The 25,316-nt window shown below is 36.9% G+C and overlaps 1 protein-coding gene across 12 annotated transcripts in view; it reads right to left on the bottom strand.

Annotated features, from left to right (window-relative positions):
• LOC128878668 (tensin-1) overlaps nucleotides 1-25,316 on the bottom strand; it is a 334,268-nt gene that overhangs the window by 59,648 nt on the left and 249,304 nt on the right. For 11 of the 12 annotated variants that reach the window (XM_054127041.1, XM_054127043.1, XM_054127042.1 and 8 more), the window contains 5 exons: nucleotides 16,460-16,681; nucleotides 13,109-13,272; nucleotides 11,857-12,006; nucleotides 1,562-1,859; nucleotides 889-1,126 (listed from right to left, as the gene is read on the bottom strand). In XM_054127041.1, the coding sequence (XP_053983016.1) occupies nucleotides 889-1,126; nucleotides 1,562-1,859; nucleotides 11,857-12,006; nucleotides 13,109-13,272; nucleotides 16,460-16,681 (1,072 nt within the window). Of the gene's footprint in view, nucleotides 1-888; nucleotides 1,127-1,561; nucleotides 1,860-11,856; nucleotides 12,007-13,108; nucleotides 13,273-16,459; nucleotides 16,682-17,858; nucleotides 18,069-25,316 lie in introns of those variants that run through there. The other variant, XM_054127052.1, reaches the window with a different exon arrangement.

Below are 25,316 nucleotides of genomic sequence, written 5' to 3'. Positions count from 1 at the left end.
ACAGTGGGTGTAGAATGTATTCGTACACAGATCAATTTCCCCAAAAAATTTTGTGTGAAATTGTAGATTCTTAACTTCCTGTTTTATAATCAATGATATTTTACATATTCTCGGAAGTCTCTAAGATAGATATAGTCCAAACAACATTTACTAGTTAATATAATTTGTGAAATTAACAAAAACATGCGAAAAGTGGGTGAAAGTATAGAAGCAATAAGTATTTGTACGATTCTTATGACGAACCATTACAAACAGTAGAGTTTGTAACGTAAACACATTAGTTTATTGCTCCGTACGAATTAGAAAACATCAAATTTTCAGTAAAGTACTTTTAAAAATGGCTCTAATAGAGGAATTGAAGAAGATCCTACTTCGAATAACTAATAATTTAGTTAATTTAATGCTTAGAAAAGTTACAATAATTATAAAATCAAAAGGAAATCCCACGAAGGAAGTATTATATACTTATAAATTAATGTAAATTTCTTTCTTTTTTAATCAAGTGTTAAAAATTAAACAGTTGTGCGAATACTTATTGCTTCAACATTTCTATCGATAAATTGTTTTTTTCTTGTTAATTTTGCAATTTACATAAATAGCTATTTTTTTTTGTAATCTATCTATTCTAGAGATTTCCGAGAATATGTAGAATGTCATTGTTTATAAAAAATAAGTTAATAAATTACAATTTTGCATAGTTTTTTTGGAAATTGATCGGTGTACGAATACTTTCTATACCCACACGCATCGACGTGTAGATTTGAAACGAAAGCGTAGAGAGTAATAATAAGCGAGTCGAGTGCAAGAGTTGTACTAAGTATAAAGTACAGAATGGAAGACAGAAAATAGAGAGCAAAAGGTAGAAAGTAAAATGACCTAATCGCTCACCGTCATCGCTGATTTCGAGATTCGTGTAGCTGTCCCAATGCAGTATGGGATCGTGGTGGGCCGATGCGTGTGGCACAGCGGGCGTCGGCGCCGGCACCGGGCCATCTTGACGCTTGGCGTCGGTGGCAAAGTAGAGGGTCACCACGCTGTCGGGTGGACATCGAGGATCGTCGCAGGCAACGTCCAGCTCCGATCGGGGAAAGGACACCACGTTCTCCGTGATTACGCAGGTGTGGAACTGCGGGAACAACGAGTACCGATCTATCGTGATACGCCGTCTAACGATCGTGTTTTATGTAATCGCGATGCCCCCAGCGGTTTCCTTGATTTCGCGGGTAACGAGACTCAGAAGAGCGATAGCATCTCGGTAATTACATGCTACTTAAATTCCAGGGCAATAGATCTTTCAAACTTTTTCATATCGATAAAGTAATGCACGAGCACAGGCAACGGTTGTTATTAGACTCGAAATACGGTTGCGATATGTGTGGTTAGTTACCATGAAAGCACGAGGGTTTGTATCTCTGGCCAATTGAGTTATTTAGGTCGTCGACGGATTTCATCTTCCTAAGGTTAATGCTCGATAATAGCTATCGCCTACGTTACGTTGTACTTAAACGAAGATCGCCCAGTCAAAGGTTAAGAGTTTAATTGCCAAAGGAACTCGTCTTACCTGAAGAGAGAACATCACTTCTCGACTTTGCTTCGAATACACCCTGTGGTAACATTTCACCAGTATGTCTCCCCTCAGACGAAGACCCCCGAGATTAACCGTGAACTCTCGAGCATTCGTTACGGAGTAAAGGTCTGAAGTGTAGACGGGTGTTAGTCCTTCGTAGACCTTGAGGAACGCTCGACAGCCCGTAGGTTCGAAGAGCGGCACACCGAGGACCGTAAGATGCGTTAAATAGAGAGGCGACTGGCTGATTCTTAAAGATCCCGAGAGCAGCCCGCTGAAATACTTGATGTACCTGCGAAAAGAAAAACAAGTCTTGCAATTCATGTTTATAACAAAATGAAGGAAATGTTTACATGTTCTACAGGTGTCAGTAATTAGACCGTGATCATTCATTCTTAGAATTTTCAAAACATCCGTAAAAGCGATGATAGCAGAGTTGAGCAAGCTTTCATTCGAACATTATTCATTGAATAGACAAGAAACATTGCGTAGCGATCTGTTCGCAACACATATTCAATGATGAGTTCAATGTGTAACATGACTTGACTTCGTAATTCAAATTGTAATTTTGCTGAATAAATAACAGATCGAAAATCCCGTAATCTCTTATCCAGACAAACATTTGTCCCGTCGCTATATATTTATTTACATTTCAAGCAAAATTTTCCCTGCAATCAGACCTCTATGATATTTTTACATTTTATTTATGTTTTTTCCAATAAAAATGATGATAATGCAATTTTTCTCGATGCTCTCATTGTTCGTCGTTTTCATAGAAGTGGTGCCTAGTATAGAAAACCGTGTTTCACGAAAGTGCCACGTGACACGTGCAGCTATTAGCGCTTAAGCGATGCTTCCCAGGAAACGCATTATTTACATTATACGGGTCAAGGGGAAATAAACTGTTTTTTTTTTTGTGCTAGCATCTACTTTCATGAGCAAAACAACGTCGAGTCGTCATTCACTTACATCACGCGATATACCCGGGGGAACAAAAAACACGAGTCAGGCCGTGACGTTCAAGTGTTAATTTGTGTCTGGTCACGAACGGCCTTTTCTACTTCTCACGCGTCCAGCCTTATTGGGCGCCCGTCGTTGTGCGCCACGGGCCGTGTGAAAATATTAGAAAATCGCCTGCGAAACGTTCAAGGAGCATCTTGGATGGTAACGCTCCAAGATAAATTCGTGCCTGACCACGAATGGAATTTTCTACTTCTCACGAGCGAAAACCGTGTTCGGTATTGTGTCAATAGCGATGGGACTGACAATTAGACATGTGTAGATACTATTAATACTAATGGCACCGAGATCAGAAGTTAATTGTTTTAGACGAAAATTTCCTATTCTGCTATTTTTCAGGTATTCTATTAGATACTTTATTTAAATCCATAAATAATTTATTTATGCGATATTGCACACATATTAAATCATATTTTACGAATATACACAATTTATTCTTAATGAAAATAAGCAAAATTAAATGTAGTACAAGTGATCTTGTAGAGTCCCTCTAGAATAAAAGTATCTTTAATGTGTATTTCGAGGATTTCAAGTCTTAAAAAATAATTTTAAAAAATATGATTAAGGGGAAACCACGTTTGAAGGTTTTCATATCAGATAGGTATACTCAGATACCGTTCTCTTTAGACGTTCTCTCTAACATCGTTAGTTTTTCAAATTCACTAAAATGCTTTGACAGAGATATATTTAAAGATTTGCATTTTCAGATAATGCCATGAAATATGACTTTAAGGGAGGTAAATATCGTTATTCTAAAAATTTATATTACTCTGTACATGAGATGTTCTAATATTTAAAAACTTAATCTTTGAAAGACAAAATATGTTGCAAAAGAAATACAAACGATCATTCTACGATTGTTCGTTTTGAAAGTTAGACAAACAGAAGCAGATAGACGGAAATTGTATATCCGTATGAATGTCAACCTATTTGATGAAAAATTACGTTCTTTTATTCAGTTCGACAAATTAATAATAGTTTGCAGATTATTTGTGTCACGATAGATTCGTGGCAAACTGATTCTCTTGTGTCGATCCATTAAACGAAATGATTACAAATTGATTGAGAGACGCCACTGACGTATCGACATATATCAATTACATCAAATTTGATACCTATTTACAGGTCACATTAGAAATGAAACAAGCGATGGTGGTGCGGTCAATGCCAACTGACCAATAAATAAGATTTATTATTAGACGGTTGACCTGACAACTTCTGTTCGAAAACACCTACAATACCTAAATGAAAGGCTATCAAATATTTACAACGTGTTATTTTAAAGTTCGGAATTTGGAACTCCGAGAACTTGTTAATTTGTTATTTATCACTATGAAGGAAAACGATTTCTGATAATACACTATTCACTAGAATAATAAATTACCAAATTCCCCCTTCTAATTCGACTTCTAAAAATGAAAACATCGAATGTTAAAAGAATTTGAGATGGGTATAAACGATCCAATTTGAAGAATATGTTAGTACAAATAACATAGTAGACGGGCGGAGAATTAAAAATATATTCTGAAAGATTTGTTCCAAGATTCGAAAGAAGGAATGCCTCTTCGGAATGTTAAAGACAGTCAAATCAATTAAGAACACTGTGTAAACCACTAATAAATGTCCGCATACGTGCGGATACTTAACAACAATTCTTTTCTCTGTTAAAGTAGATATACACTTCCATATAATAAGCGTTGCCTTCTCTTGTCACACGGTGCATTTCATAACCAGATGTGTAGTTACCTGCTGTAACCACCGCATGTACAAGTCGCCATAAATCCTCACCGCGAATTTCACATTTGTTGAACGGCTATGGTCATTTGCGGTAGTGAGCGAACGCGTTCCATCATGTCTCGTAGTTGTTGCCAATCATTTTCTACATTTTAGCTCTCGATAATTCGCTTCTAAATATGCCCATGCAATTACAGTTATTGTATCTGCTTCTGCGGTTGGATGTTTGGTTAGAGAGTTCCCCATTATTCGTTCTACTATTACAAGTTGAAAATCTTCATTCGTTAGAACACAATAATGTATTGCTATTGCAAGTTGAAGTCGAGTAAAACACTCGGTCTGCCTAACATAAATGTTCTCGAGAAACGGGAATGGCATTTGTTAAAAAATCTCGAGAATTCTTAGGAAGAAATTCCTCCGCACAATCGCTAGATACGTCTTCCTTTAACGCATCGTGCAAGCATGACGCACCACCGTTTTCGAATCATGTTCATAGTGTATCAATCACTCAGTCTAAACCATTGCCCTCTTTCTTTCCTTCTACATCACAGAAATTGTAGATAATCCCGTCGAAATAGCTTCTCCCGTCATCGATCAAACGAAAGTTCATCTTGAAAGTTAACGATCGGTGTTCCCCGCAGTGTCGATTAATGCCTGGCTTGTAATACATACGACAAACACGAAAGAGTGGACCGAAAAACCACAGTTGCCCAAGTACCTGTCCATTATGCAGCATCGTGAGCGTTTACGACCATAATTTCGCGGGTCCCTCACGAATCCTTGCGTGTCGATCGTAGCCTATCATTTTAGGGTGTCACATTTTTGTTCTCGCTGTAACTCTTTCAATGGGACCATTACTGGACTTTCTTAAAGGGTATAAACTACCATTTTATATACAATATAAAAAAATGCCTGAGACTGAGGTTTGGCAGTGTTAATCATTCATATATTAATACCTTATAGAAAGTATACACTCCCGCTTAGAAGTATGTAGACACTTCCTTACTTTTAATAACTTTGTAACTTGGATACAATTAATTTCTTCATTTTATCCAAAGTAATATTATTTCATTTATTTTGTAATATTTCGTCATAAATGTTTTTGCCATATTGGAGATCCTTTCTGAACTTTTCTAACAAAACGATCACATAGTTCCACTATAAAATTGAATATGGCATTCGAAATATTTAATATTATTAAATTAAAAACATTGAAAGAACGGTACGTCCCAAACGGTAAAAGTGCTTGCTCACTTAGGTGAGACCACACGTATCCACAAAGGGTTAACCATGATACAAGAATGAGACAAAAATAAACGTACATCTCTTCGCGTCCAAAGAGATTGCCCCTGAATGAATGGAACCCACCGTGACGTCAATGACAAACTGTCCGCTGTCGCCTACTCGACCGCGTGATCTTGTCTCATTTGAAGCGGTGTAACATTGTCAATTTTCGAGATATCGACGCAAAATTTTCAAGATATATTCTTAAAATCTGTAGCCTATCAAACACATAAGAAGTTGAAATGAATAAATTGTTTAACACATCTGGAAAACGTAACCGCTTAACTGGTTCCGTCAATTTTCCAACGAGTCGTGTTCCCCCCGCGGTGTCGATTAATTCCAGGCTTGTAATACACACGGCAAACACGGAAGAGTGGACAGAACGGCCGGGTTACCCAAGTACCTGTCGATTATGCAGCATCGTGAGCGTTCACGGCCGTAATTTCGCGGGCTCCCTCACGAATCCTCGCGTGTCGCTCGTAACGAAGCCCGATACGATCGCGGCGGCGTTGCCCGATCCGCCTAATGAAAAAACCTGTTCCCAGTGGCACCTAAAGTGTGCGCACGTTATGCGCGCGACGTTCGACGTGGCTGGCCCGTACATCGTCGATAATGGATTCATACGTTCGCGAGAGCGCAGCCACGCTAACGACATGCTAATGCTCGCTGCTCGTGGAATTAATGGGGAAACTCGATCGGTTCGGATGCGACCGGGTGAACGAGGAAGACGAGCAACGGCGATTACCCGAGAGGAATCTTCCGCGTGTAAGACCACGAGGCACGACGATGGATCGTTACGATCGTCGATGCGCCCGTCAAACGACAAATTTTTAAACATGAACGCTGGCTACGGATCGGCAGCCATGTAATGCATACCACGCGATCGTCTAAAATGGACTGACAAGGTAGACGTTCAAACTCTTTAACTTTTATCGGTTATTTATAGCCGCATCAACCACTTCACGGGCTTACCAGCGACTCACGTTCGAACTTGTCATGGAAATATTATTCCTATTTACAGTTATATGTAGTATATTACCAGTATAGTCTATATTATATTTATATTTATCGACTCTTTGTGTTTATTTGTATTATATTGTAATATTAAGAAAAACTTTCAATGAATGCTCAGTATACTTTAATTTTTTAAACATGATAAGTAAGAATATTATTTATTGCATGTTTTGCTGCATAATAAGAAGGCAATACTGTGAAATATCGTATTATATCTTGCATTCATTACATAGAACTCAGACTCCTTGTACTTATCTTTGTATTGTATGTATTGTATTAAGGATATTTTCAATAAATGGACAATTACATATTTATTTGTAAACGTTATAAATAAGAATATTATTTATTTTATGTTTTGTTGCTAAATAATTAAAAAAAATACTCTCTATGTACATTGTACTTACTACATAGACCCACTAAATCTCTATCCTATATTTTGCAGCTCTGTGCTACATCAGGTGAGTCTTCATCTTTTGATTTAATCATTTTGAAATACTTCTTTAAATTATTTTAAAGTAACATCTAAAAGTAAAATCTTTAGCACTGCTTAAGAATATTGAATATATTTCTCATTTGTTCAGACCTCAAATAAAAGTATGCGTTCGTTGATTTAAGTTTCTTCGAAGAAAAAAAGAGAACACTGGTTTCAGGTAAATCTTCCATGAGCGAAGCCACAAGGCAAGACGGTGGATCGTTACGATCATCGATGCGCGCGTCAAACATCGAAAACTTGAGCATGAACGGAGCACTCTGACTACGGATCGACAGCCATGTAATACGTACCACGCGATCGGCTGGAATGGATAGCCAAGGTTGACAGGTCTGCCTACGGGGCTTATGTTTATGGGGTTATTTCTCCGCGATTTTTAGGCGGTCTCTGACTGGTCTGCTTCGTCCCGGTTCATCGCTTCCGATACACGTCGCGGTTCTAAGCATCGCAAAGACGATACAAATTGCAGAGTACCGGTCAGAGATGGGCAAAACTCTTATCTGGATAAGAATTTCGAATACAAAATAAACCACTGTCTTATCCATTCCTCAACAAGTAGACAATAAAATTTTAATTGTATTGTAATTGAGTATATTAAGGGAGTCAACATTGCCCTTACAATTAGAACGATTTCGATTTGCGATGATATATTCGACAGGTTATAAAAAAAGACTAATTTGTGTTAAGTTTCAAGTCCCTATCTCGACTGGCGTCTCTATTGCATGAGAAATTTTGAAACAAATCAGAGATATTTCAGTTAGCGAGCTACACTCAGGAATCACGGAACTGCGATTACATAATTAGAGGAAGTGTATATTATTGTTATTATTATCCTCAATTTTTTCATAATTGTGAGTGTATTACACTATTACACAATTCAGTGTATTACACTAACTTGTATGCGCAATTTTTGTATACTTTTTATAATAATTCTCAGTGTATTGATATTGATCAATAAAATTTAATAAAATTTAATAAAAAACCACAGAAATTTTCTAGTAACGGTATAATGACTATGTGAGAGAGGTGAGAAACTATTGTGAAATGAGACAGATTATCTTTTCCTGTGACACTTAAGAGTATGTTTCATATATTAATTTGAGAAATAGAAGTATAAATGGCACAAACTTTTAGGACGACCTAATACTTAACTTGTACAACGTACACATTGTAAAATACCTTCAGAACTATCTACGTTATTCTTAATGGCAGCGTCCGTAGTTCAAGTGGAAAGTCACTTCTTAATTTTTTAGTTTTCTTGTTACTTTACCTATTTTTTCGTAAATTTTTTAAAAACCAAGTTTTAGTAAAAATGCAATAGAAATTGTGTCGTTATCGTTAATCCTCATCGTTGTCTTCGTTGATAAGAAATGTCACTTCTTCAATGTTAAACATTTTTTTGAGTTTTTACAGGCCTTACAATTTTTACTAGATACTCAGCATGCGATAAGTAATAAACAATTGCTGCTACGTATGAGCAACAACCGATTGTACGATTACCATCAGCACGATCGGAAAATATCTTCTAATACCTGTGTAGTATTGAATTTGGCGTGTAGTCAATGTAACAACTATAGGTTTTACTGCTATTGTGACGTGATTTTAGTTCGAATTTAACTATAAATCCACCCAAATGGATCTTCTATTGAGTCAATTGTTTTCGAATAAAAAATTGTTGAATATAGCTATGATTTTCACGCGTCCAAAGTTCTGACCCCCTCTTCTCCCCTTAAGATTATACAATATTTTACAAAATTTCTTCAATGAAGTCTCTCAACTTTATGCTTATCTTGAAATGTAATAAAAGTGAAAACGTATTTGCATATAAAGAAATATATATGTTTCGAATAGTAACGAAAATTAATAATAGGGTAAGTATGTAATTGACGTCGAGTAAAAAAAATGCAAGGACTACAAATTCCAGGAAGTATCTTTGGAACTTTTTGACATGAAATTTCTACATTCAATGCATTTCTGCGTTATCCTACATTTTCGATTTATTTCCAGATCAAGGGTGCGTTTCACGGTTACATTAAATATTACGGAACACTATTTATCAAGGAAATCTGTGTACACAGGAAGACGACGTTGTCACGTTCAACACGCAACCCAGATGGTACGTACTCAAGGTCGTGTAATACCCTTGAAATGGACATCTATCACGGGATTTACGAGACTGTTATACGACCGCTTTATTTACGATACGATACTAGAACTTAGCTCCAGTTTTCTTAAGCGCAGCAGATAGACGTTAGAAGCAGTTTCGACTACAGCAGATATTTCCATCTCGCTTAACAAATACTAGTACTGAATATCGAGAAGCTAAAGTCTATAAAAATACTACTCGAAGTGCTTGTAAATTTTAACTAATAAAGATAAATGACGACATTGATACATCCTGTTATTTCGAAGGGTAAATATAAATTAGAGAAATGGCAAAAGTTAGTTACATCACGGCATTGACATAAATCTGGTAACGAGCGTAACAGCTATATGTGGCTGTAAACTTAACGCTCGTAGCGACGAATGGTCAAGGTTGATATTGCAGTAACTGCCTCATTAATACGACCTATTCTATTCGTGAGAACTGTTACACAATTTCGCCATAGAAGACGGTATATGACGCGCAATTTCCGCGACAGAGATCTATCAATTTCGAATAGTCCAGCCTACCGATAAAACTGATATACATACGTATGAGCTGTTATATTTGACAAGGAAGTAAGTTCATTTTTTCATGTATCGAGGTATTTAAGAGTTTGCATTTGAATTAATTTAAAAATATTGGCAAACGCTAATCACTTCGAAGGACGTTTTTAACACTATACAACTTTTCAATTTTATTATGAAATAGTAATTACTAAAATTATTTAAAAAATAAACGATACTTTTAGATCCAAATGGACTTGTACCACATTCAAAATTAAGATATTATAACAAATAAAAACAAGCGGTAATTTAAGTCTATATTTTTATAGAGATTAGCCTCACTGAAATGGATTTTTTAATGTAAAAAAAAATAATTAAAATGAAGACACGTAAATTCACGAATAACCAAGTTTATTAAGAATTAATTTTACTTATATTAAAAAGATGATATAAACGAGTGTCAAATGTAAATTACTTCGTTAAGATAACTAATAATAGGAACAAATTAAATTTTAATCTTATTTCTCCTTTACAGTTAACATAGTGAAGTTGTAATAGTCAATAATAATAGCAATAAGAAAGTTCTTTTAATTATAATTATTAGGAATGGACTTATTCCACTTACAAAAATATTTTTGCGACAACATTTTATAGCCAAAATACGTTTGTTTACTTTAAGAAAAAATCGTACTCCATTGAATATATAATTATAAATATGAAAAGAAGGTATCTATATCGTACTAAAATTATCGTTAATTTATTTCTTTTTTGTAAAGTGGTAAAGTGGTATTCCATTTTCAAATATAACAGCTCATATTCGAAAAAGTGTATTTAACTAGAATAAATTATTTCTGCGATGTGGAGTATGATAAATGTCAACGTGCATACATGAGTACATTCATGCATTTATAATATTGTTAATACCCCGTGTATAAACGAATTTCTGTTCCAAGTTTCATAATATTTTTATGAACCATTCCTGATATACGGGGTGATCGCGAAAGTACTAGCCAGTATTTTTCTTGCAAATAATAAGCATTTGACTGAAATGATAGAGAAACGAGGTTTGTAGTTTTCTACGATCAATGTAACGGCACGATTCAATTTTTTTGTATTTGTAATATTTTTGAAGAAACAACAGTGTCAGTTAATTTTTTTAATGAAACGATGTATATCTCTCTTATGTAATACGAAAGCGTGTATCAAGACGAATCATACCTGCGCGATACAATAATCTTTAAAGTCCTACAAAATCAGAAATGAAAGAAATAGTTTGAATATCCGACAAAATTACCAAACTGCCAAAAATGTAATCTATAGAGCTGACTAAGTAAAGAATAATTCTAAACAAAAACAAAATATTCGAATTATTTCTTTCATTTCTGACTTTGTAGGACCTTGAAGATCATGGGATTGCACGGGTATGAATTCGTCTTTGTACACGCTTTCATATTAAATAGAAAAATATACAGCATTCCATTAAAAAAATTAAATATCACCTGTATTTCTTCAAAAATATTTCAAATACAAAAAATTGATACATAACATTATGTTGATAGTAGAAAACTACAAAACTTTATTCTCTGCGAGTTTATTCTAATCCTTTATTTACGAGAAAAACGCTGGTTAGTATTTTCGTGAATTCCCCATATAAAGCAAGATAGAAGTCAACGTACTTATTATTAGACACATCTACAACGGAGCTTAATTCTCGCCCCTTAGTATAACTTCCTCGCTGTTATATTTAATAACATCCAGGAAAACAAAAGCAGCGATTCCAACAATGAACAACGATCTCTTTCTGTGATATCCTTGGTCGTACTTGTTAATTATGACATAAGAATTTACATAACGCGGAAGAGAGGGAAGTTCCACCGAATTACGCTGATTTGTTGGTGAACGAATGACGACAGGCTCATAGCTTTGAAATAGAAACTGGAGAATGACGTTATTAATTATCCATAACACTCCCTATGAAAGAGCCACGCCCGTGGATACAGTCGCGGTATTATCTGTGTAACTTGCGGCGAATCGGCGATAAAATGAATTTTATCGTTGACCGTCAACAAGCAGTAACGTCATGCACCAAAGTTATTACCTTCGATGGGACGGAACCTGCAGGGATCCAATCTTGTCGTCGAGGAATGTCCTCATCGCGAACCTGTCCAGCTCCTGATCGCGTCCTCCGCAGATGCTGCTGTAATTCATGTACGCGGAGACTGCCACACCCAATCGTTCCTTGCTTCCCCTGAGGAATTTCAACGTCTTCTTAAACCCTTTCCGGGCTAACAAGGAGAACTCCCTACGCGCAACTCTTAACGTATAACAAGCTCCTGCAGAGCGACAGTGCTTGAAATACCGGGGCCATTGATATATAGTTTCGAGGGCGTACGGTTAATCGTTTCTACGTTATTTAAAGTTAAAGATTAGTTATGGATTTATCTCCTGAAGAGTGACTCTCGGTATCTTCGGAGTCGTATGTAATTGGCTTCAATATTTCAGGCACTATTATCGTAGACAAACTTGTTGAACAATTTAAAATACAGTCGTTAATCAATTTATTAAATGCACCGAAAAAGTCAGAGGCTTTCCGTTCTAACGATAATATTAAATGAAATGTGTGCTCGTAACTAACATTTTGGTACCTTACCTACAGGTCCATTTAGAAAGAGTTTGCGTCTTAGAAAAGAATTTTCTACATTGGTACATATCGATCTATACTGACATTAACTTGTGGATACTGTTACCAAGCATATCAAAAGTCTTGTTCTGTTTCCACAATTCGAACATTGTGAGCAGACTAATCATATAGTTAATAAATTTCAGGAGGTAATCGATCTGCGTGGTTTTTCAGTTATTTCCGATAATTTAACGAAAAAAATGATTGAAATAAGAGCTAATTAATTTTCAGTCGGCTACACATTTCAATGTAAATAAATTTTCAAATAAACATTTTTTCTATAAAAAGTCACGGTCACTTTATCTTAGTTCAATGGCACTGTTCAATTTGGATTACCTTACGTTGTAGATGGTAAAAAGACGAGTTCGATGATTAACTGTGATACTCTGACTTTGACGTGTTCATCGATTGAGAAATATGAGTTAACCTTTACTTTTTATGGGAAAAACTAATTATAGAGGAATCTAATTAACTTTTGTTTGAAACATTTTTACATCAAATTATCGGAAATGTTTGCAAAATCGTGCGGACTATTACGATGGACACCCTGTATACCGAACAGTCTTTTACAAAGTTTCCAAGAACCTGTATTTTCATCGGAGTTTGCAATTATATGATCACGACTGCACACATAAGGTGTTTTCTTCGAATTTTTGGGAAACAGACTCACCTGGCATGGAGAACAACCACGCGATTTGAAGCACCGTTCAGCCAGGAGTCCAGCTCCTTGCATAAGGCGCAGAGTCTCTCCAAACTTGGCGCCAACCCCTGTGGCCAGCCTGCTTCTCTGGTGTTCGGCTCTCCTGGGCGACCAGGCGACGACAAATTGAAAATCTGCAAATCAAAAACAACAAAGATATGATCGAACTGTATGGCAAAAGTAATGTAGGAAAAGCTTGCTATAGTTGCACCATTTTCAATATTATTATAAATTATAATATACCTAACAAAGAAATTGAAACCATTTACTGGTTGCTTAACCCTTTGAGCGCGGATGGATTTTTGCTGGAAGTTCTTAGAGGCGTAGAGCTATGAATTTAAAAAAAAATATCTTCTCATAAGGAATGATAAGACGGAACTTGTTTATAGTTCCAATTTAGTCAAAGAACGTTTAGTTTCAAAAATAAAAATTAAAAACTTAGAAAACCTTTTTCCTAAGATCTCGTAATCGTCTAATCCTGTTGTTGTTGTCGTAAAGGAAACAAAAACAACAGTCGAACAATCGAATTTAATAATAATATCACCTTATAAAGAATATTAAAATAAATTATTTTCATATTTACAGTGTATTCATACGACGTTTAATTTCAGAGATAAAAATTGAAACCTCAGAAGACCTTTTCTCTGATATTCAATGTTTACAGCGAACTTCTAACTTTTTAATTTTTATTTTCAAAACTAAGCGTCCTATGAATAAACTGTAAATGTACAAAAATATCGTATCATCATTTCCTATAAGCTGATATTTTTTTAAAATTAATATAACTATGAATATATACATTTCTCTGAGTCCATTTCTCGAGGGCTTATATACATACATATGCCCTTCGCAGCCAAAGGGTTAATTTTGACCAAAAATATCCTAAATTAGATCATAATGTCATAGATGAAATGTGAAGTTTCATATTTGAATAATCGTACTAAGAGTACTGCGCCATAAATATACAGTAGCTTTAGTTAATTAGATACAATACACAACGTATGCAAGTTATTTATGAAATTGAAAAAAGTTAGTTCCTTAGATAACAACGATTAAAAGTCGTAATAAAATGCTTGCAGGTACGATTGGCTACCGACGAATGTGATTCAATTGAATTCAAACGATTTCTCTCATGTTAGTTTACAATTTCTGTTCAATTTTCATGTGATTTAAATTTTTAGCGTCCCTCGTGTATCGTAAACATTCGATTTCACTTAATGTAACCTACGTGCGCAATTCAGTTAGAAATCAGCCGGAGGCATTTGGACGTGTATGACAGTCTATGATGTGGTATGTAAATGCGTGTGTGACATCTAACGAAGGCCACACTATTGTGAAATCATGCGGTAACTTGGGTTTTGCACAGAGAGGCCGTGTTGCTTGAACAAAAGGCTTGTAGGCTGAGATGTGGAAAACATAAATAAATATTACGGTAGTACTTTCTAATCACTCTATATATTACATGCACAATTGTCATTTTATTTATATCGCATAGAAATTATTGGCTAACGATAATCAATGATAGAGTAATTTATACTTTGTTATATTTGTAGAGCTTGCATTCCAATTGATCCAAATGAAATTCATCGTGCAATATTCTCTACATTAACACGTTTTACAAAATGCATCCAAGTTTAAGATCATCATTGTGAACACTTGCTATAGCATGAAGTACCCAAATAAGAAAATTAATGAAATATTTGAAGAGTGTGAGACCTTGAATGACCTTCAATCACAGATCATTATATTTGTCTTGAAATTCTCTAGCAGATAGATGTAAAAAGTTATATGTTCATTTGCAGAAAAATCAAGGTGATCTTAAAAAAACAAAAAAAAAGATAGTTGACAAATAATTTTTTATAATCAAGTTAAAGATCTCTTAAAACTATGCAAAAGTTGTTAAAAACACTTTAGATCGCACTGGTAATAACAGAGTAATCTCTACTAATCACGATTCGTGATTCACCCAGTATATAGGGTGTCACAAAAATGTTGGAGTTCCTTGAAAGGGGTGGTTCGGGGGTTTTGAAACAACTTTTTCCTTAGCCAAAATGTTGTCCGAAACTTCGTTAAGGAGATATTAACAGAAAACCCCGACAAATCCGAGCGCGAGTATGCCAGTGGAGCGCCCGCAGTAATATAGGGCGCTCCACCGGCATACTCGCGGTAACATACGAACGTGGCCGCCTAGGGCGTAGCCTATACTACTGCGGACGCTCCACCGGCAACTCATGGTAGATCGTTCGCACACGGGCGCAACTGATGATCAGTTTCAAACCACTCTGAAACTAAGATTGCATGCTACCGTGGATCTAGGTAAAACAAAGATAGTGGAACAGGTAAAAGAAAGAGCGCTAGAAAATTCAGATTTTTCGGTACGAGTCTGGCGGCAACGCGCTTCATACCAAAACATCAACCACAATGTACTGAGTCGACCTATAAGAAATGTTGAGAGTTTCTGCTATCTCTCTAATGCCAACCCGACGATTTCCAAGTACGATTTCCTTCACTTTTTCAATATTATCGTCATTAACAGAGGTGGATGAACGACTCGCATGAGGCAAGTTTTTTACGACTTCACGACCCTCACTGAATGCTTTATGCCACTCAAATACTTGAGTTCTCGATAGGGTAGACTCCCCATAACACTTCTGTAACATTTTCAAAGACTACGTAGTCGTAATTCCATTGGAAACACAAAATTTCAAGCAAACTCGTTGTTCCATTTTTTTTTCCATAGCAAAAATCGCCAGACAAACTTTTCGCGTCGTACACAAATGACTGCCAAACTCACAAAAAAAGGACGTATCCCACGCGCACTTCACACGAATGTCAAAGAAGGTTATACCAAACTAGGAAAAAAATATTTTACCGATTCAGTTTACGCGAGCGATTTAAATGGACCAGTCCGGGTCAAATTTGATCAGATGGTACTACTGCGGGCGCTCCACCGGCATACTCGCGGTAGCATACGAGCGCGGCCGTCTAGGGCGTACCTATACTACTGTGGGCGCTCCAATTGATCGGGGTTTTCTGGTAATATCTCCTTAACGAAGCCTCGGACAACATTTTCGCTAAGGAAAAAGTTGTTTCAAATCACCCCCTGAACCAACCTTTTCAAGGACCTCTAAAATTTTTGGGACACCCTGTACATTTGTAATATATCCACAGAATTGGGAACAAGAACACAGAATTTTGACAAACTCGATAAAGATTCTACTGAAATCGTTTACCTTCTTATTCAATGGCAAACGTTATTTAATAAAAATGTCACGCAAAGTATGCGGACATTAATTCGTTTGATATTTGCTCGATGCTCACCATATAATTATCAGTGTGCTTCCCTCGCAGTAGCGTGGTTGCGTGTTCAAGGACTCCTTGGGCGTCCTCTCTGTACCAAAGCGCAATGATCCTTTGGGTGACGTAACAAAACTCCGTCACTTCCGTGACGCGACCTCCACCCTTTCCTGATCCTGTCGTCGTCGCGTCCGCGCCGACGCCTGGCGTCCTCGCGGGTGTCGTCGCCGACGAGGACGTCTGCATCTGGAACAACAACATCCATAATTAATGGAACTGATATTCCCAACAGAGGTTCAATCTACTCCTGTCGCGACTTCTGGACCACGACCAAACTCTCCCAGGTCGCTACGTGCCTCTAATACGCGATCAACCTTTATAAATCTTATTAGATTAGTTTCAGTCAAGTGGAGCAGATATATTAGATAGATTCCAAATAGATTGTTCCAAATATTCTCTGGTTTTGATTATTGTTGTTAGTCATCGATCATTTATTTCTTAACGAAGTGGTTTTGATTCATCGTGGTCTCACTTCAGTAGTGTTCTACAATAACTAGTGGTCAAAGTATTTATTTAATTGTTTAAATTTCATGTAAGCAACATATACATCCGATATACTTTTAGTTAAACATAATAATGCTAAAAATTGTGTTGCCTCAATTATAGTATTTCGCATGACAGAGATAATTGGCTCCGTTTATACATAATTCTTCCACGTATCTTAATTTATCAAATTCAATTATGACATTACCATGTTTTGAAGGTGATTCTGAAACTAGAAGTCGAAATGTAAGTAACTAAAACGTTATTTAAAAGAACAAAACGTATTATCCTCTAACGTAATACGTCACAGTGTAGTTCAACTGTAAAAATATTTCCTCGTTATTATATATTACGTTAAATTAACAATCTCCTAAGTTCTTAACCGACACTACATTACAATGTAGTTCTATATGAGTACATAAACTTAGTCTCAACCTGATGGTCATTAGAATGTATGTACATATACGAAGTTCAGTAGCCAATATGTTTTACTAATCGTTGCTTTTGTAACAGATTATAAATGTACTTGACAATTATTAGGCGTAGAAATTAATTCCCTTGCATTCAATTATTTCTAAGTCTAATTTAAAAAGAAACATTTACCTGCCATTTTGTTGCATTGAAGTACCAACGTACACAGTAATGAAACACACAGATTCTTTCGACATTTGATCGTACAACTATGTGTGCTTTCTTGGAATGTGCGATGAAGGGAAAATTACAAATGGTATGATTTTTCTTTTTAAACAAATGGTACGTTTACCTTGGCGTGGAACAGGATTAATTTCTACGCTTAACATTATTTATCATCGTCGTCCATTACTGGAACGAAATTCTACTTGTTGCTCGGAATAAGTACACGTCTCCATAGAGAATGAACCTTGGTGAACTTTGGTGCGTAGACAATCCTGACGACGAAAGTGTCCGGCATGGCGGTGCCCTTATGGGAGCCGCGGTATCAGCACGAGTCGTCATGAAATCTTGACGTTTTAACGCGAACGCCGCGATTATCCTGATAGGGAAGTCGACAGAGGTGAGACACGAAGACGACTCGCCACGACGGAATGACGGACTGCCTGGTATTGTGTATCGCTCGGTTCAGCGAGACTAGTGAATATCTAATGGTCACTAGTCTTGTCCGACGTTTGTACTGCGTTTCTTCTTTGTACATCTGACGTGCACGTCTCCTCCCTCCACGCTGGCGTCGACGAGCGTATGGACGATTTCTGTATGCGCGTGTGATGTAACGAATTCGTCCAGGTAGCGTGACTTCGGTTCAAGTCACGCTTCGTCATTAGACGCGAGACGCATTAGTTGCGCGGATGAAGCGAGGCGGTGTGTTCTCCATGGAGAACGCGATAAGCAACGTGCGTAAGTAATTCGACTTCAAGGGCGACGCGAAAAAATCGCGACGACCAAGAGATACGCATAGGTTTCCTGTCAGTAAATTGCGCCGCGTTTTCCTGTTAAGATTGGTTAGCGTCGAACAGCGTTTCTTCGGGACGAGCAGGAACGGAAATGACCGACGACTTTGAAGCGTTAACGAGAAATGTGTGAGGAAATCCTTCGACGCTCCTCGTTATACGAGGTGAGAAACAGAAAACATCAAGGAGGATAGCGTGGTACTGTCCAAAGAAGTCAATATCGTGGTACAAACGAATCCCCTGTTCGACGATATCTTCAAAATTATTTAAGGGATATCGGTGTTTTTGTTTCTAAATCGCACAACATATTTTTAACTCCGTATCTCCTCTTGAGATGTAAAGCAATGAAAACGCCAACACTCTAATTTTGTAACCGCTGTTGCGTCTTTGTCCTCAGGGTGATTCAAGACATAGAGAAATGCAGAAATAAGAGCGAAGAGAATAGCACTTGTTTACAACAGCCACGAAACTTAAGTGCATGAAATTGATGCGCCTCGGAAAAGCTATGGAGCGTCTGAAAAATTGATTGATCTCTGTAATGGGGTCGAGGAACTTTCCAAAAGAATAGACGGAAGACACAGTGCCGATGATTTATTTAAAAATTACAGGACTTCATTCAGCGCAAAACAAGAAGACTACAAATTTGTCACACAGTAGAGCATTCACGACACCAGAGGCACTCTTTTCAACGACCTACGAGACTCCATTTTTCGAACTTCAATTACCATTTCGTTCTGGGTGGCAGGTAGTCATTTAAGAAAACGTGCTTCGTTTAATCACAGAATCGGGTACAGAAATTTCATCTGTCAATTTTTTCACTGATAACGGAAGTGTTATCCACGTCATATATGTGCGTTTCTCGTCGAAAACTGCGATTATCCGAAATGAAATTCGTTGGAATGAAGAAACAATTTTATCTGAGACAAATTTGTTTATCACATATCAATCACCTCAGTACAGTTACAAAAAATCCCTGCGGATAATAAAATTAAAAGGAATAGTATCTTAGATTCTATTACACTGACAAAATCTTTTTAAAATTCATAATTTTGATAATAATGGAAGAAATGTCATTGTTCGCGTAATTGTATATATTTGCTGTTTCACGAAAATAGGTATACATGACAAAAATACATGAAAAGTTACATACAGGAAGAAATTACACACAGATCAGGTTGTCTGTTAAGATTAATATGTATATACATCATTATTTATAATACATAGTTTGTAATGTGGTTTTCACCGAGAAAGAAAATTCAAATTAGTTTGAATGACGATGGTGGAGAATTTTTTTCATCAGAACAAAAAGATTGTATTGATTTAATAAATTATCCTTAAAAAGCATACAAAACTACTAACACCTATTGTATTCTTCATTCTTTTATACCTACTCAAATTTTAAAGATATATTAATAAATATAGAAACATATATAAGGTGTGTTCTCACTCTGAAGTAACGAATTAGAACCGATAATAAATGGAGCACTAAGCTTCTCTTAAGGACCCCAACAAATTTACACAATTTCAAAAAAGTCCAAATTTTCGGGATACTGATTTCTCCTGTTACCTATAAGCCTTTGGATAGTAAAATATCGTCGAAGTTTCTAGCTTGAGCATTCCATGAAAACGTGTGGATGCTACTAGACTCTTACGGCGGGTGTCCACCTAAGAGTTTTGTTATCAATACTAAGACTCTCCAGTGGACGTACTTAGAGTAAGGATTCTTTCACACGAGTATCTATTCCAGTACGAAAACTGTCGTTCGTTCGAGAGACTCTCATTCTTGATATCGATTTTCAAGAGTAAAACTTTAAAGTGGACATCAGCCATGGACAAGCGTGAGAAACGCGAAGACCACCGCGGCGTAGTGGGCAGTCCGAGCTTCCATGGAACGACAGCTGCGGTAGGACCGCGGAGGGTAATAGCAATTTCACACGTGAGACTAACGGTGGAAGGGATTTATGGCCGTAGCAGACCGCGACGTATGAGCGAGCTTAGGCCGGCTGCAGCCGCGAGACGCAGCCCGTCGCGTTATGATCCCATAAACGTATTTTTAGAGACGCTAGTCTCCTTCTCGTTCGAATCCTCGCTTCTAATATGCGTTCGTCCTTCTTGGGCCGAACTGTCGGTGGCTTGAAGCCTTTTTTGCCGACACCCAGCCGTGGTATCGTTAAATTTTCAATTTACACCGGCGACACGGCCGCGTGGGCGGAAATCGTTCCGAGATTCATGAGGGTTGAACGAATATTGCGCGGGGTGGAGAAGACCGCCGTTCCTGAGAATTGGATCAGTGTCGTACTCGCGAAACTAAAACGAAGGTAGCTACAAAACCGCTAGAAGTTCGGCTTGAGTCGAAATTTAAATAGTTGGTCGCCGGTGCCGAGGAAGTACTTCGAGGCGTTACACAACATCAAAACTCTATCATGCATTGTAAAACACGCGATACTGACTTCAGCGATGGATTAGAAATACGAAAGCAACGGAGTTACATATAAATGTGAATCATATATGACGTTGTTTTAAAGTTATATAACCACTGATAATTCCTAATCCTAGACTGAGTACATGTAACTGACTCAAGCACATCATCCTAATGCAATGCTTGATAAATCCTTGATATCTCTTAATCTTCTTCCCCATTGTCATGTATAGATCAGTCACGTTCATTCTTGCGATATGTCGCTAATTTGTCGTGCGTTACAACTGATAACGAATAAATGTTGAATTCTTAATATGTGAGCGCTTTTTGGTTCTGATATAAGTACGAATTGAAAAATCCTTAACTAATTTGCGAACTAAGACTTCGTTATCGTAATATATATATATATAATTTTAACATTATATATATATATAATTTTAACATTATATATATATATAATTTTAACATTATATATATATATATATATAATGTTAAAATTTCCAGATGTGACTTCCGGCTAGCGATTTTTAAGTCCGATCAGTTGTTCGCGCGGCCGCACATGTACGCACTCATACAGGAAAAAGACACACCGATGCACACTCACTGCTTGAAAGTGACCTGAGAGATTCTAGGCTTAGACGAGATCATTGGCCCAACCTATTCAAAACTAGATTGCAATGACCTCGCCCTTCCTGGTCCAAACTGATTTGTGGGCTTTTAAGTCATTTTCCAACAGTGAGTATGCATCGATGAGTGTTTCTCCTTATTTAGGTGTGTACATGTTGCGATCGCTCGAATAGCTAATAGGGACTCAAACTGCCCGCCCGATAGTTAACCAGCAAATTTCTACTGCGTATATCTCGATAACGAAGCCGCAGTTCAGAAATTAGTAAAAGACTTTTCGATTCGTACTTGGTCTCAGGACCATAAAAAAGCGCCAAAAAAAGCCTCCAGAAAGCGTTCACATATTAAGAAAGACCCTGTATAATTCTCTGCATTTTAAAAGAATGTTTGAGGTAAGATATCGTATCAAAAGTGTTAATCAAGTAAAAATCTATTCTGTATGAGCGATACTTATCGCTGTCAATAGTAGCTAGGACAAATTTAAGATATGGTGATACCAAGTCTCTTAAGCTGGAAAAATGATAGCGATGAAATTTCGTCTACGTGTCCTTCGAGTTGTCACTCGATCAGGGCTGGATATGACAACCCGAAGGGCAGATAGACGAAATTTCATTGTTGCACTAAATGCGAAGAAAATCGAATGTTCCGTAAAATTTAATGTTTATCAAATTTAAATTACTATTTTTCTTTAGCAAGGGACTTTGCACGTCGTACATAAACTACAAACGATAACTACTGGCTACGCCATTAACAGGACGCAATTAATCTAGGGGCGCCGAGAATGTCGCGCCGGTAATGTCAATTATCGTTAATCCGCGTAATTGCCGGCGGCTAATTTCTAATTGGAAGTATAGTGCCAAGCGAGAGTGGGTTTTATCGTTATCGACTTCTTTCCGCCCGACGTGCACTCTGGATGCCAACATATGGCCTGGTTTTAATCGATAGTGGGACATTTTCGTTACGAGAGATCCTTGAATAAGTATCACTTGCATCCTTCCTGTTCCTAAACTACTTTGTTACGATCATGTATACTCTTTTTAAATCTTCGTTAATGACAATTAAATTCTTCGGTCAAGGTGTTAATACCATTACAAAGTTTGTAGACTTACTTTGAAGTTCTAAAAGTTAAGCGATATTCAACACTCTTTTTCAGAAAGCTACTGCACATAGAAATGTAAAACGCTGTATCTGTGTACATTTCTTCGCGTTCCACTGCCAAAGGAAAAACTCGAACCAGACCTGTTTTGAATAAAACTTTGCAGAAAAGTAGACAGTGAAGTAGATAAGAAAGAATCTAAAACTTAACTTTTTCTTTCCTCCGAAAATTCACTCAAAGAGAGCGAGAAATCAAGCATTAAAGTATTGACATTCTGGTTTATTGGTTCAAAGCTGAATTATAAAAAATTTTCCATGAATATAACATCGAATTTGTCGACATTGAATAACGATTTTACCTTACGGTATAGACTCTTTTCCTGGATGGATTTTATTTTTTATTACGTGAAATAATCGAATCACATCCGTAATGAATAGAACAAAATCAGTTTTCGTTGGTTCGCATCATCAGAGAATATCAGTAATACAAGTCGTGTTATTCTGGAACTGTACTGCTTCGAGTGACGTGGAATACTGTTCTTATCTTCGAAACAAATTGACCACCACAAACATAACTTTAATTAAAGCTGGTACATATATTGTATATACAAGTAGGCGTACAAAATTTAAGAAGTGTATGTCAAGTATTTTGGCTGTAAAGAAATCGTAAAAATAGCAGTAAACTGATAAAAAAGAGCACCTCCTTATCGAACAGCCTTTCGCATATGTAGTCACAGGTTACTGTCAGTGTGTTCTCACACCGGGTTGCGTTTCGCATTCAACGTTCCTCTCCCGCGTATATTTCCAGAAGAATGGCCGCAGTCGAAGAGCAGATAAGGGATCTGCGAGTACATTACACGGTCCGCGTCAATATACTTGGATTATCTTGACAGAACATCAATTGATACCTTCGCTGTTCATAGGTTGCGCTAATTTACTAGAATTTTGGCGAATAAATATCTACAGTGGCGACGTTAACGCGTACAGAACGCTTTGGCTAATGGACTATCCAGCGGTATAATTGCAGAAAAGCTCGCGTAATAAAGCGCGGTTTGTACAATTATCAAAAATAATCGTCCGAGTTAATACCGACGATGTTATTAATTATATTGAGTCATAAGTCCGCTTAAGTTCTTGTCGTGATAATATCAAAGACTGCCTTTATAAACAACTTATCTAATCAATGATATGTGTGTCATTTTGATCAATAACCATCTCCTATGAGGACTTCACAGAGTTGTTATTTTAACATCTCCCGTGAATTGATCATCTACCTTAGGGATTTGATCAAATCTCTATTTTTATCATTTCCCTGCGACATATATAATGATATTGATTACGATGAGTCATTAATCCGTTTCCCTTTTAATCGTGATAATATCAAAGACCATCAAATTTATAAACAACGTATCTAATCACTTATAAATGAGTCATTTTTATCTTCATTTACTCGCCATTGTAATCCTTTCCTATGAGCAGTTCGACTCGAATTGTGGTCCGAGCAAGACGTATTTACGTGTTCGTATCAACGAGTATTTATTCAGCTATTTACAGTGTCAGTATTGTGTATGTTTGACAATAAAATGTGCGTTAATTTTCACTCCACGTGATATTAGTGCTAAAAATTTTCGTGAATTCCAAAACCACAACCGACCCTATGACTAAAGGAGCTTCATCGTTTCACATTCCTCAAAAAACTGAAGCCATGGATCGTAGAACAGAATATCCAATTGACGAAGAAGGAATAGTTTTTGATGCAATCGAAGTAATGTCATCTCACGACTACGCCTTTGTGATCGGGAAATATGTTAATCCTAGTAATATCAAATTTGTCGATCGTACTTCGCAAGACAGTGTTCGTATGTACTTAAGCAGCAAGGAAGCAGTCGACGAGTTAACATAGGAGGACGCACTCTGACAATCGGAAAACGTGTAATTCTATCCAAAGTGTGTCCGAGTATACCGCACAACACCATCATAGAAGAACTCTCAAAACGTAGTATCCACCCGGTATCTCCAATCACTTTCATTCGAGCGCATTTGGGTGACCCCGATTTTTCCCACGTTTTAAGCTTCGATAGAGAAATGTACATACATCCTAATGAAGTTCAAAATATTCCAAAGTCTCTCTTTCAATTAATTATCGCAATACTGTCTACTGTATCTATTTAGAAATGGAAAAATTAACGTACTTCTTATATAAAGAAGAAAGCCACCACCCAGCCAGGTCCAGCAAAAATGTAACTTCAGCAGAAGAACCGTCAACCAGTAAAGATGTCATTGCGGAACCCAAACTAACGAAGTCACCGACAGGATCCCCAACCAAACTACCAACTGATACGCCAACAATTAAAAGTTGCACTAAAAGGGCACTTTCGCAGACCTTGCTCGAAAACGTATCAAAAACTGTAGATGCAGAAAAAAGCACCAGCTCTCACGAAAACCCGACACGATTTAATTTATCCAACTCCGAGCGCGAAAAAATATGGAGAATAAGAGCAATATATAGAAAATATAGAAATATACCTTAAGCTACGATGAATTTAGAATTTTTTGGAAAGCGCCTTTAGGTAACACACTCCAACCAAAGACTCAAGACTCAAGAAATCATTATAAAAAACAGAATATATAGATTACACAAAAAAGTAGCCAACGTACTCTACTGAAAAGAACGATATAGCAAAAACAATACTAAAAAACTCCAATAGATTCCGAACTCGCCACCCTTAGATTTAAGTTCTACAAACAATAAGCAATGACCTATCAACGATCTCCG

This window comes from Hylaeus volcanicus, chromosome 6 (assembly GCF_026283585.1).
Source record: "Hylaeus volcanicus isolate JK05 chromosome 6, UHH_iyHylVolc1.0_haploid, whole genome shotgun sequence".
Classification (NCBI taxonomy): Eukaryota; Metazoa; Arthropoda; class Insecta; order Hymenoptera; family Colletidae; genus Hylaeus; species Hylaeus volcanicus.
Note: the sequence above shows the minus strand (reverse complement) of the source record. Positions and strands in the feature narration are given on the sequence as shown.